We start from the raw sequence: 11,815 nt of genomic DNA on the forward strand, positions 1-11,815 counted from the left end.
TGTCAACAGTAATATAATAACACTGTCAATTTTTTCATTCAGTTGTTTAAAATTCAATTTATACTCTTTAATTGTAAGCTACTCTAGGTCTCATTCAAGGAGAAATGTGGGGTATATGTTTGTCAGGTTCAAATTTTCAGGTTTTTTTGCCTTAGAGATCACCTCTCTAGGAATCCCTAGATCCTTTAGTGTGATTTTATGGCCAATATTGGAAGTTTAACAAATAATCAGGCTGGAGGATGTATAAATCCCCAGAGAAGTGTTCTCTGTAGTTATTTCTAGATCCTCTAATGTGACTCTGTGGTCAATTTCTGGTAAAGATTGACCATGGAGTCACTCTTGAAAACCTAGAGATTCCTATAGAGAACATATTAATCAATTCCACAAATAATCAAATCCACAAAAACAAAATCTGCAAATGTCCACAGTTAACTATAAATCAAATTAATAATTTCCTCCTCTCTTGTAGCCATATGCAGGCACACATGTGGTCAAAACATGGAATGTGTAGCACCAAATACATGCAGATGTAAGCTTGGTTATTCTGGTCTTAGTTGTCAGGCAGGTGAGTAATACATATTGCATTTTCCCTGTGTGAATGATAATCCTAAATAATACTTCTAAAGGCTGGATGTTATTTTTATACAGCTTTGTGTCGACCAGAATGCAAAAACCATGGGAAGTGCATCAAGCCTAATGTATGTGAATGTCTTCCTGGGTTCAGTGGTTCCATCTGTGATGAAGGTAAATGAACTATTTCTTATGGATGATCCAAAATGTATACTGGACTTTGCTGTGAATATTGATCCTTGAAATATGTCAGTGTCAATTATTCCTTTTAATAAAACCGAATCTGAAAAGTTATCATTCATTTTTGTTCAAAATTCGTCCTAAGATCGGGAGTTCATAGACCTGTATTCTTTATTCTAAAGACATTCTTAAAAGTTGAAGTGACATGTGAAGCTGGAGAACACAATTTGTATGAAATATCACTTTCCTGCCATCAAACTATAATTATTTAACACTATGTGTTTGGCACAAAAATTGCTGTAATGTTAAGAGTCCAGCTACCTTTGAAGCACTGTAGATTTCCTCAGCACTGAACTAGAATCTCTAGGTTCATTTATACTCAAGGCAGTCCTATTGAAATCCATGCACTTTTTAAAAAGTCATTGCTAATATTAACTCAAAGGGTCTACTCTAAATATGACTAAATCAGAAAATACTCTGCTTATATATTTCTTTTTGTTTAGATTGTTTCTGTATATGAATATTTTCTGATTTAGGAATAAGCAAAGTTCCCACAAAACCACTTTTGTCAGCCAAGTTCCCCTTTCCAAATTAGCAGGTTTTGCCAATTTTTACCCAAAATCCCCCCACTAGCTAAAAAGATGCAACTAAGGCTATCATAGTCTGGACATATTATGAGATTGGAAACTATGAGAAGGCTGGGGGAAGTGGTGGAAAATGAAATGCTATAGTCAAGGAGGTATCTGAGCATGCAAAAGTGTAATAGGACTGTTGATCACCAAGGCTCTTGGAGAACCATCATTCTAAGGTCGCCATATATCAAAGAACAACAAAGGGCACATAGAGGCAATTTTACCGTATTCTCTGACTTCTGTTCTAGACCAAGGAGACGGCTTTTCCAAGCAAAATGGAAATTAGCAGTTGCCCATGCCTGATTTTAATGTGCATAATTCAGTTAAACATATTCTTTACTCAGACTACTCGGTCATGACTGGTTTCTTTGAACTCAACTACTAATATATAGTAATATAAAACCCAGATTGTACTGACACATGATAATTCTGGTACTGTCAAACTCATCAGGTTGGCTCTCATATTGAAAACGTAGTTTATCATTTGGTCTTCTCTGTTTTTGATATTCCAAGGAGCAATTTCAGTTATTTGTTTTTAAAAGATTGTTGTTTCAAACAGTTTGTGTAGAATAAGATATAGAAGGCTGTTTTATTTTATCTTTTGTTTAAACATCTCTGATTTTCATGAAATTTTTGGAGCTGATTTCCTGAAGAGACTACTTTTGCACCTGCAGCATACTGTGACCCACCTTGCCTACATGGAGGGACCTGTCTTTCTCGAAATCTCTGTACATGCTCCTATGGATTTGTTGGTCCACGCTGTGAAACAAGTGAGTTGTTCAAAGAAATGTCTGTGCTTGAACTTGTGCTCTGTGGATTTGGGTTTCAGGTCAATCAGTACAATGTGTAAATCAGATGAACAGGGAGAATTGTTGTATAGCCAGACACACCCGAATTAGAGTCAGTAACATTTCTGATCTATTTATGCTACAAAACCTGCAACAGCTTCGTTGTAAAAATCATGAAAGACTTTTAACTTGTAAGATGAACTTCTTGATATGTATGCTATAAGTAAATGCTCTTCAAACAGTCTAAGAAGGCTATGGGAAACATTGTTTTCAAAATCAGCAAAACTGGAGTAATATGAATGTTCATCTTTTATGTGAATATCTTTTGATATAATTCTTATCACTAAGGTTAAATGGTAAAGACGCATTTTGATAAAAGCTATGAAATTATATGGATGCCTTATATTGTTGTTTTGCAGTGCTAGCTTCTACTAATTCCTGGTTATTTCAATTCTGTTGTTACAGTGGTTTGCAACAGGCACTGTGAAAATGGGGGTCAGTGTCTTACTCCAGATGTCTGCCAGTGTAGAGTTGGCTGGAATGGACCTACCTGTAGCACAGGTAAAAAGCATAGCCCAAGGAAATTGCTTTGCATTAGAACTGCTGCACAATTCAGTAATACTGCAATCGCAAACTGGATATATTATAAATGATAGACTACGAAGTACCAGATATCTAACATAAATCATTAAGCAGTTGTGTAGTACGAGTAGGTAAGTATCCTGTTTCCATAACTTGGTGATGGACTTGTACTCAGTGTTGCTTCATTGAAACCTCTGCTTTCACTGTGAAAAATTATGTCCTTATAGTGCAAGTTGGCACTATTTTCATGGATTCAAAGAAGGCAGAACTTTCTGTAAGCCTTGAAAAGTAAATATCCTGTATGTACAATTTCAGTTCTTTATTTTTTAAAAAAATTTTTTTAAAAAATCATTGGTATAGATTTGCTATGCCAGCATTTTTCAACCTGGGGGTCAGGACCCCTGGGGAATGGTCGCGGGGAGGGGGGGTGTCAGAGGGGTCACCAAAAACATCAAAAAACACATATTTCTTATGGTCTTAAAAAGAGAAATTTCTTTGGCAGAGAAATCCCATCAACTACAACTCCTAAATGTCAATGTCTATTTTCCCCAAACTCCACCAGTGTTCACATTTGGGCATATTGAGTATCCGTGCCATGTTTGGTCCAGATCCATCATTATTTGAGCCCACTCAAGGTCAATGCGCACCAAACCCTTCCAGTATTTTCTATTGGTCATGGGAGTTCTGTGTGCCAATTTTTGTCCAATTCCATCATTGGTGGAGTTCAGAATCCTCTTTGATTGTAGATTAACTATAAATCCCAGCAATTAAATCTCCCAAATGACAAAATCAATCCCCCCAACCCCACCAGTATTCAAATTTGTGCATATCGGGTATTTGTGCCAAATTCAGTCTAGTGAATGCAGTCTTGAATTTTGCTAGTTTGTTCTTTCTGCCAGACAAGTATTATTTATCTGGGGAAGAAGGATGTTTATTTGTTAACCAGAGTTACAGTTAAGGATAGTTAAATTGCCATTGTCATCGAACATATATTTCAACAGATAACTAATACAAATATAAACACATTTCCCCTTTTGGATTGGGAAAAATACAGCCAAATAGAGTTGGATGAGGATTTCCTTTTAAATCAGTTTGGATTAGAATTTATCAACATTCAAATGTGGGAGAAAATTAAACTGACTGTACTGGGGCCTATTTGGGAGGGCTCATATATCCTGCCATTAGGGATAATACATTTTGAGAAGGACATATGGAAGAGCCTTTTTTTGATCTGTTACTTCAGCAGTGAAATCCATCCCACTGGAATCCTGATTGGCGACAAGCTGGTATTATTTCAGTTCCCCATTGAACAACTTTTTATTAAGCCTTTGGATCCAAAGGTCATTTGCAGGTAGTGAAATGATATTGTACTGATTGTAATTTCTTCCCTTGTCTTTTACAGCTGTGTGTGATCCAGTGTGTCTCAATGGTGGGTCATGTATTAAACCAAATACATGTCTTTGCCCATATGGATTTTTTGGTGCCTATTGTCAAAATGGTAATTTAATTTGATTTTTTGAAATAAAAAATGATCATTTTTTTTAGAAATAAGGAAATGGGGACATTTCTCTGCTTCTGATCTAATGGGAGCAATATTGAGGGAATAAAATATATTTCAGATCATATAGAGAGCACAACACAATTGTATGTTATATGCCAGCCATGGGCAAACTTGGGACCTCCAAGTGTTTTAGATGTCAACTCCCACAATTCCTAACAGCCTGTTAGAAATTGTGGGAGTTGAAGTCCAAAAGGGCCCAAATTAGCCCATGCCTGTTGTATGCTACGTGTTGAAAAAATCAGTGAACTTTGGATTAAAGAACTTACTAGCAGTTCAGGATAGATCAACAAAATGTGCCACCCCCAATCGAGGACAAAGCACATAATACGCAACTTGTTTCTGCACACAAAATAGAAAATCCCATTATAAAGTCTCCCTCCTTGTTAGCAATAATAATATTCTTTTATGAAACTCAAAAATGCTGCTTTAAGGTAGCCATCCCCTCCTACCTTTATCTAATGATAGAATCGGCCCTGCTCAGTGAAAACTGGTGTGAAGTGATTTGCTGGATCCATTTATCTGAGTCCATATTGGAGGCTTTGAATTTCTCCAAGTCTCTATCCCTTTCCCATTCAAACCTGATTGTGAGTGAGGAGTAAACTTTGTACATGCAGCTGACAAGACTAGAAAACTGTTGAGAATACAAGCCTTTTCAAACCAAAAAAAATCCTTCTCTAGTCAGCCTCAGACACAGCCTTTTGATTGTAACTTCCTGGATTGCAACTGTATGAGATAACTTTTATTTTAATTAAACTTTTCTCTCAACATGGGGTCTAGGGAAAGAGGTAGCCTTCAGCCTGGCACGTGTGGTGGTCCAAGAAGAAAGGATTCCCATCCCTTCTGCCCCACTCTATTCCATTTGCTTACATCAGTTTAACAGACACAAGTCCATGTAGATTGGAAGACAGATTTGCTGAATGTGGAATATTGAATGTTGACATGAAATATTGATGTTTATGTGAGAAAAGAGGTCCTCTGCTTTTGCGTGTGAGATTCAAGTTTAGCCTGGATGTGCTCATCCCCAGAGTTTAAAACTGGACTGTTTTTCAGCTAAATGTGCAAGGTTTGCATAATCAAGCAGTGAATAACACAGACAAGGACATAGAATCTTTTCCTAATACAGTGGTTCCCAACCTGTGGGTCCCCAGATGTTTTGGCCTTCAACTCCCAGAAATCTTAATAGCTGGTAAACTGGCTGGGATTTCTGAGAGTTGTAGCCCAAAACACCTAGGCACCCACAGGTTCAGAACTAGTGTGAAAGGCTGGTCAGTGATTCTCAAGCTGGAGCAAGATCTATGCATGACTTGCCCAGGAATTGACTTATTTCAGCTTCATTGGTTGGTTCGACAGTTGCTTTGATATTTTGTTATAATGTTGTTTTATTCTATTTTATGCTATTGTCTATGTACTTAGTATGTTTATATTTTAACTATGTTGATTGTGCTCGTCCCCATGTAAGCCGCCCCGAGTCCCTTCAGGGAAATTGAGGTGGGGTACAAAAATAAAGTTGTTGTTGTTGTTGTTGTTGTTGTTGTTGTTGTTGTTGTGTGACTGATGCTGCTTCTTAGACACTCTTAACATTATGCAGTGTGTCTATCAAATGTGCAGCTTGGATAGATGCTGTATCTACTATTACACATTTACTGCATAGCTTGCCAAGAGATATTGTCACTTGGAAAAGTGGAGTGTCCTTGTGTAAACATGTGCATTGATCTAGCTGGGGGCTTATGTAAATAAATGTCTCTCTGCACACATGTCTGTGAATGTAAATGCACTTTTATGCATAAACTAGTCTGGAACATGCCACCTTCCATTTTATGCATATGCAGAGACTGGAACACATCACCTTCAAATCCATTTGTTGCAGTTAGTCAGAAGAGAAACTCTGTTGATATTTCCATTATTAGAGGGAAACAAAAATGTAATGTCACGTAATGTCAAGTGTTTGAACTTGCACCTCACTTCTGTTTGTTTTATCTTTAGCCGTCTGCAACCCCCCTTGTAAGAATGGTGGTCATTGCATGAGAAATAATGTTTGCACTTGCCCTGAAGGATATATTGGCAGAAGATGTGAAAAAAGTAAGGCTGCTTCAAAACTCTGGCAAGTCTCAGCTGGCTAAAGTGGGGAAATGTTGCCAGCTTTATTACATGCACTATGTAATTTCTTAATATTCTTCGATTTTAGGTATCTGTGACCCTGTGTGCATGAATGAAGGGAGATGTGTGGGTCCAAATGTTTGTTCTTGCCCTTCTGGCTGGAGAGGCAAACGATGCAACACCCGTATGTATTTATCTCAGCACCTGCAACCATAAAAAAGGATGCCTGTTGTTAAATTGGGTAGATAAAGAGCATTTTTTCCTAAGCTACATCAGTGAGGAACATGTAATTTACATTCCATTGTAATTAGAGGGCATCTATTCACAGCAGCTTAATGTGACCCTTGGGGTTTTCCCTGTCTAATGGACCAGGCTTACCTTCTCTTTCAAAATAATATCTGTAGCTTCCTTGTTTATCTCCTTTCTTAAGCAAGCAAGTTTATCTCCTTGTTTAAGTGTTCAGTATCTCACAGGCACAGCATGTCTCCTTGATAATATATTTTTAAAGAACTATCAAAATTTCGAGACAAATTTCCACCTCTCATACTGCAGAGGTCAGACAGTGGCTTTGTTAAACCAACTCAAACAAGATCAGAATCAAGCTGCATTGATTTCATACATAAAGGCCAGCAAAGGTCTATGACCAAGGGCAGAGGGCAAAAGAGCAGATGGTTCCAGAATCTCTTTTCGCTTACAGAAAAATATCAGAAGGTTTGAACAAGCTCTGTCAAATCAAGTCAAATAATGTCACTGACATCAGAGAGTGGTATGTGCACTCCAGTAGTTGAGAGCTAAGGAAACTTAAAGGGGCTTATGTTGATTTAATTTATTTTTTAGAGGAGATGGAGATGGTGATTAGAGGATGCAATTCCTTCAGTACTAATTTTGGCCAAGGATATTTTGGGCCACAAGGAGGATTCCCCATCATTGTATTCATTTTTCTATTCCTAAATCTTTATTAGCACACTCCTTTCCTTAGCTGATTTTTCTAAAACCTCAACTTTAGATTCTCATTGTAAGGAGGATGCTTCTCTCCCCTTGATCATGTTAATAGTCCTATTCTGTGTCTTTTCCAGTTCATTCTGTTCTTGTTTACACATGGGTATTGACATTAGGGGAACTAAGAATGCTATCTTGTAGAGACATGTGGGTAATTCATAGCCATGTTAGTTTTGATCAGTATGGAAAGGAATACTATAATAGCTTTGAGACAAATTGACTTGTCTGAGGCCAACCAGTGGGTTTTCATGATCAAGTGTGGGTTTGAACCTAGTCTGCAGAGTTGTGGCCAAACACTCAAAACACTACACCACATTGGCTCTGGAAATTTCTATATGCATAATATTTTTCCAAACCATTAGAAATATAGGAAACAAATTTGGAAAAGATGCAGAGGTTGATTTCCTCCAACCCTAAGGCAAGACTAAAGATGCTCAAACAGATTTTGACTCATCAGGGATATTCATGGTTCCCTTAACATCAATGCCTGTGTCTTTATATATCTTTTGTAGCTATATGTCTTCAGAAATGCAAGAATGGGGGTGAATGCATTGGACCAAGTACATGCCATTGTTGTCCAGGATGGGAGGGAGTTCAATGTCAAACACGTGAGTCACTTTTACGTTTTTTATTTTTATTTATTTGTGAATTAATTTATACCTAGTTTTTCTCCCATATGGGACCCAAGGTTCAGATTACAGTGGAAGAAAACAATTAATTTTTTTTTAGAATAATCAGGGCTTCCTTCTTTGCCAGGGAGGTTTTATTTACCAGGTAAAAAACTCCTTTGTATGTTTCAGCTGTGTGCAACCGGAAGTGTCTCTACGGAGGCATATGTATACTGCCAAATGTGTGCTCTTGTCGTCCTGGCTACAGCGGAGTCATCTGTGGGGAAAAAAATCAGGTATCTCAAATAATCCCTGCTTTCAAAAAGTGAAAAGTGGTTGGGGCTGAAACTGTGTTAAAATTAATCTGTCTCCCCCGCTCTATTTTCTTCCAAGGTGCAACGTGTTTGAAGAAGAAATTTCCCTGAATTCCACATTTACTGAACATGGACTACAGGATTCTTGGATATGAAAAAGTTCTTGCAAGGCACTGTTTCATAAAAAGACTCAACCCTTTCTTCCATAGGCAGATTGTTGACATACTGTAAATAGAGATGAAATCCTGTTTAGATGGTCTAGCTAGCTGGAGTGGGAATGGAGAGATGTAATATTACTTCGAGCTGCCTAGCCATTCATATTGACTTTTAAAAATTCTCACCTCTAAGCATCCCATTGCCCCCATTCTTGCATAGGCCATGAGCAAAGTGTAACTTTGCAGGTGGTATATGGCTCCCCCAGGACTCCCACTGAAGCCCCTCATAAATACCCATTAAACATTTTTGCCCCAAAATCACCCCAACCCAAAACTTTTATAGTGTTAGCAGGGGTCTGGTGGAGATTAAGTCCTCCAAGATAAAGAGAAATGGCTTCCCATGAACCTCAACATTTGCCAACCCTTACATTACACCAAAGCTGCTTAAATTATGAGTCACAACCCCATTTGAAGTCCCTTAACTCAATGTGGGGTTCACAAAATATTTGTGTAGCTTTTCACCTAGTGGCTGTTTTAGACATTTGCATCAATCTCTTAGCAACAATGTGCCGCAAATACTTCAGCTGTACTTCATAAGAAAGGAAAATCAACATGTCCCTTTTTTTTAGCAAGCCCTGCAAATGCTGATTTTGCTTGATGGCTATTTTATCTATATACCTAGGGTGATATAAAAAATTCTTGTGTGAAAGTAGAAAAGGTTTAAGAGACCCTGCACTAGACTATGAGCCATTTACGTTGTGTTCAGTTTCAGGATGAGTATCCTTTGTCCAAAATGCTTGGGTTCAGAAGTATTCCGTATTTTTGATCCCCTCCAAATACTTGCATATGCATAAATAGATATTTTGAGATGAGGCCCGTCTAAACATGAAATTCATTTGTGTCGTGTATGCCTTTTATCCAGAAAGTAATTTTATACAAAACATTTTTAATAATTTTGTGCATGAAACAAATAAGAACAAGAATAATTTTTATTTATATCTTGCCCCATCTTCCCAAAAAGACTTGGGGTGGCTTACAACATGAATAAATGCAATAAATAATATATACAAAGTAAATAACAAATCAGTATAAAAGGGAAAACAAAATAAAACAAAATAGACAATAAACAGTATAAAAACATTAGATTAAAATACAGTGGTTCCAATAAATTAAATAAAAGCCAAAATATCAGAATGGGCGTATATCCATAGAATGTTGAAACAAAGACCTCATCTACATTGAAAGATATTAACCTAACAAAGTTTATGTACATTGAAAAGTTTACTATATCAGCCACATATGTAGATACTTCTAGATTATTTTGGATTTCAGAATTCCAGATGAGGGATACTTAAGCCATATAATACTGTGATTCCAACTTTTCTGTCTATGGAATCTTGGAATCTGGAGTTTAGGGAAGTGCATATAGAATTTTGATCCAGGGAGCACTGGTGCATCACAAAACTATAAATCCCATTGTTTCATATGATATTGCCATGGCAGTTAAAGTGGAATTATAACACTGACAACTGTATATTGTGAATTGGTTCCATATCCCACTGTTTATTTGTTGAAGAAAACCAATGGGACTGAGTAGAGGTGGGCTATGAATATTTTCAGGTGGGGTCAGGACAAGCCCTGAATTACTATGAATGAGAAATAAGTAGTAGTGAGCTCAGCACAGCAACATGGTACCCTATGCAAGACGTGACTGGTGGAGAACAGCCCCTCCATGTCATCTGTGTACTGATTTCTGCTATGATTTGTTGAAGAAAAATATTTTTATGATACGTCTTAGTGTAACTAAATGGCCACTGTGATCACTTCCAACTTTATAATTCTGTGATTTGAATATGTAGGAAATTGCCCCTGCTGCCAGGGCGATTCTGGGAATTAACAGTAAAACAACAACACATTTCCAATCTCTGATTACTATACCACTTTGCTTTTTTTGTTGTCCTTGCTACCTCACCTCTAGAAACCACAGTTAGTAATTGCAGTAATAAACTTTTGATCAAGGCAATCCATATTTGTAGAACAGCTGGGGAAGCTTGCTTTAGAAACAGACCTGTATAGATCTTGCTTGGGATCCTATCTTAAAAGATGTGAGGTGCCTATAATACTACCTGCTTGGATTGTGTAGGATCTATTCTTCCACATGAATTATTTAAAAAAAGACGTTCAGAAATCATATAAAGTTGGAAGTCAATTAAGCAGTTATTTAGATGTAATATGCCAGCATCATATATTTTCTCCATACTCTGAAAGCCAGGTGAATTCCATGTATTTTACTTGTGAGTTTTTTTCCCTCCAAAACTGCAGTGTTCAAATTATAATGAAAATGATTTTGTTTATGATTCCTATCAGTTCATTGGTTAAATCATCTCTTCTGGTGCCTGCGATGTATGGAAACATACAAAGAGTGAAAAAGGTGTAGAATAATGGGGTACACTTTGTGGACAGTCCAGTGCCTTTGCTTGCCTCTCGTTGGAGTTGAATTCAGGATGCTGCGCTGATTTACTATGGATTTTCGTGAGATTCAAGTTAGTCATAACCTACTTTTCGGTGGTATCAAGCACAACTAAACTTGGTCAACAAAATGAGTCCACAGCACAGGAGAGTTGAATGTGAGCCATACACATTTCCTCTACTATAAATATGATTCCTACTGTTCAGTAAGAGCTTGCCACCAGTGGGAAAAAATTGAGTCTCCTTGGCACTGCGATCCTGTCACACAGCATTCTAGACTATTTGCTTGCAACGTGATTTTTTTGGTATTTAATCTGGAGTATCTTAGATATGAAAACTGCTCCTTGGCCACCTTGAAGAACAAGAGCTTAGAGGACATCAGTAGTTCTTTTATAAATCACATGCCTTGTCATTTGAAATGTTTGTGATTGATGGTGAGTGTTTGTTACATAAATTACCCTTCCAAAGTGCAAACTGCAGAAAGTGTCTGCGGTGTTTCCAGTCACATTTCCTATTTCAGACCAGTAAATGGGTGACATGATTTACATTTATAACTTTCTTTTATCATCTCATCGTAAGCAACTTGACATAATCTTCACGCATAAACAGAAGGGCTTTCTGCCTTGAAAAATCTCACCGGAGCACCCTTGATGCAAGCTTGACATTTTACAAGCTCCACAGTAGAAGGCTGGAGGCTATGCTGCTCTTATCTGAATATAAAGGCTCTACAAATGTGCAGCAAAGACTTGCCGAAGGGCATGTCAGAAACAGAGGCAAAGCTGAGTTTTACTTTTTATGTTTATTTCTATTCCAAAGTTTGAACTAATGTTGAATTTCCAGGCAATTCTTAAAAACTGATC

At 37.4% G+C, this 11,815-nt stretch overlaps 1 protein-coding gene across 4 annotated transcripts in view; it reads left to right on the forward strand.

Annotated features, from left to right (window-relative positions):
- vwde (von Willebrand factor D and EGF domains) overlaps window positions 1-10,843 on the forward strand; it is a 56,290-nt gene extending 45,447 nt beyond the window's left edge. For 3 of the 4 annotated variants that reach the window (XM_008112694.3, XM_062983965.1, XM_062983967.1), the window contains 10 exons: window positions 470-565; window positions 649-744; window positions 2,057-2,152; window positions 2,636-2,731; window positions 4,155-4,250; window positions 6,297-6,392; window positions 6,499-6,594; window positions 7,922-8,017; window positions 8,210-8,313; window positions 8,411-10,843. In XM_008112694.3, the coding sequence (XP_008110901.2) occupies window positions 470-565; window positions 649-744; window positions 2,057-2,152; window positions 2,636-2,731; window positions 4,155-4,250; window positions 6,297-6,392; window positions 6,499-6,594; window positions 7,922-8,017; window positions 8,210-8,313; window positions 8,411-8,425 (887 nt within the window). In that variant the 3' untranslated portion in view covers window positions 8,426-10,843. The remainder of the gene's footprint in view (window positions 1-469; window positions 566-648; window positions 745-2,056; window positions 2,153-2,635; window positions 2,732-4,154; window positions 4,251-6,296; window positions 6,393-6,498; window positions 6,595-7,921; window positions 8,018-8,209; window positions 8,314-8,410) is intronic. The other variant, XM_062983966.1, reaches the window with a different exon arrangement.
- Window positions 10,844-11,815: the final 972 nt, after the last annotated feature.

This window comes from Anolis carolinensis, chromosome 6, assembly GCF_035594765.1.
Source record: "Anolis carolinensis isolate JA03-04 chromosome 6, rAnoCar3.1.pri, whole genome shotgun sequence".
Taxonomy (NCBI): Eukaryota; Metazoa; Chordata; class Lepidosauria; order Squamata; family Dactyloidae; genus Anolis; species Anolis carolinensis.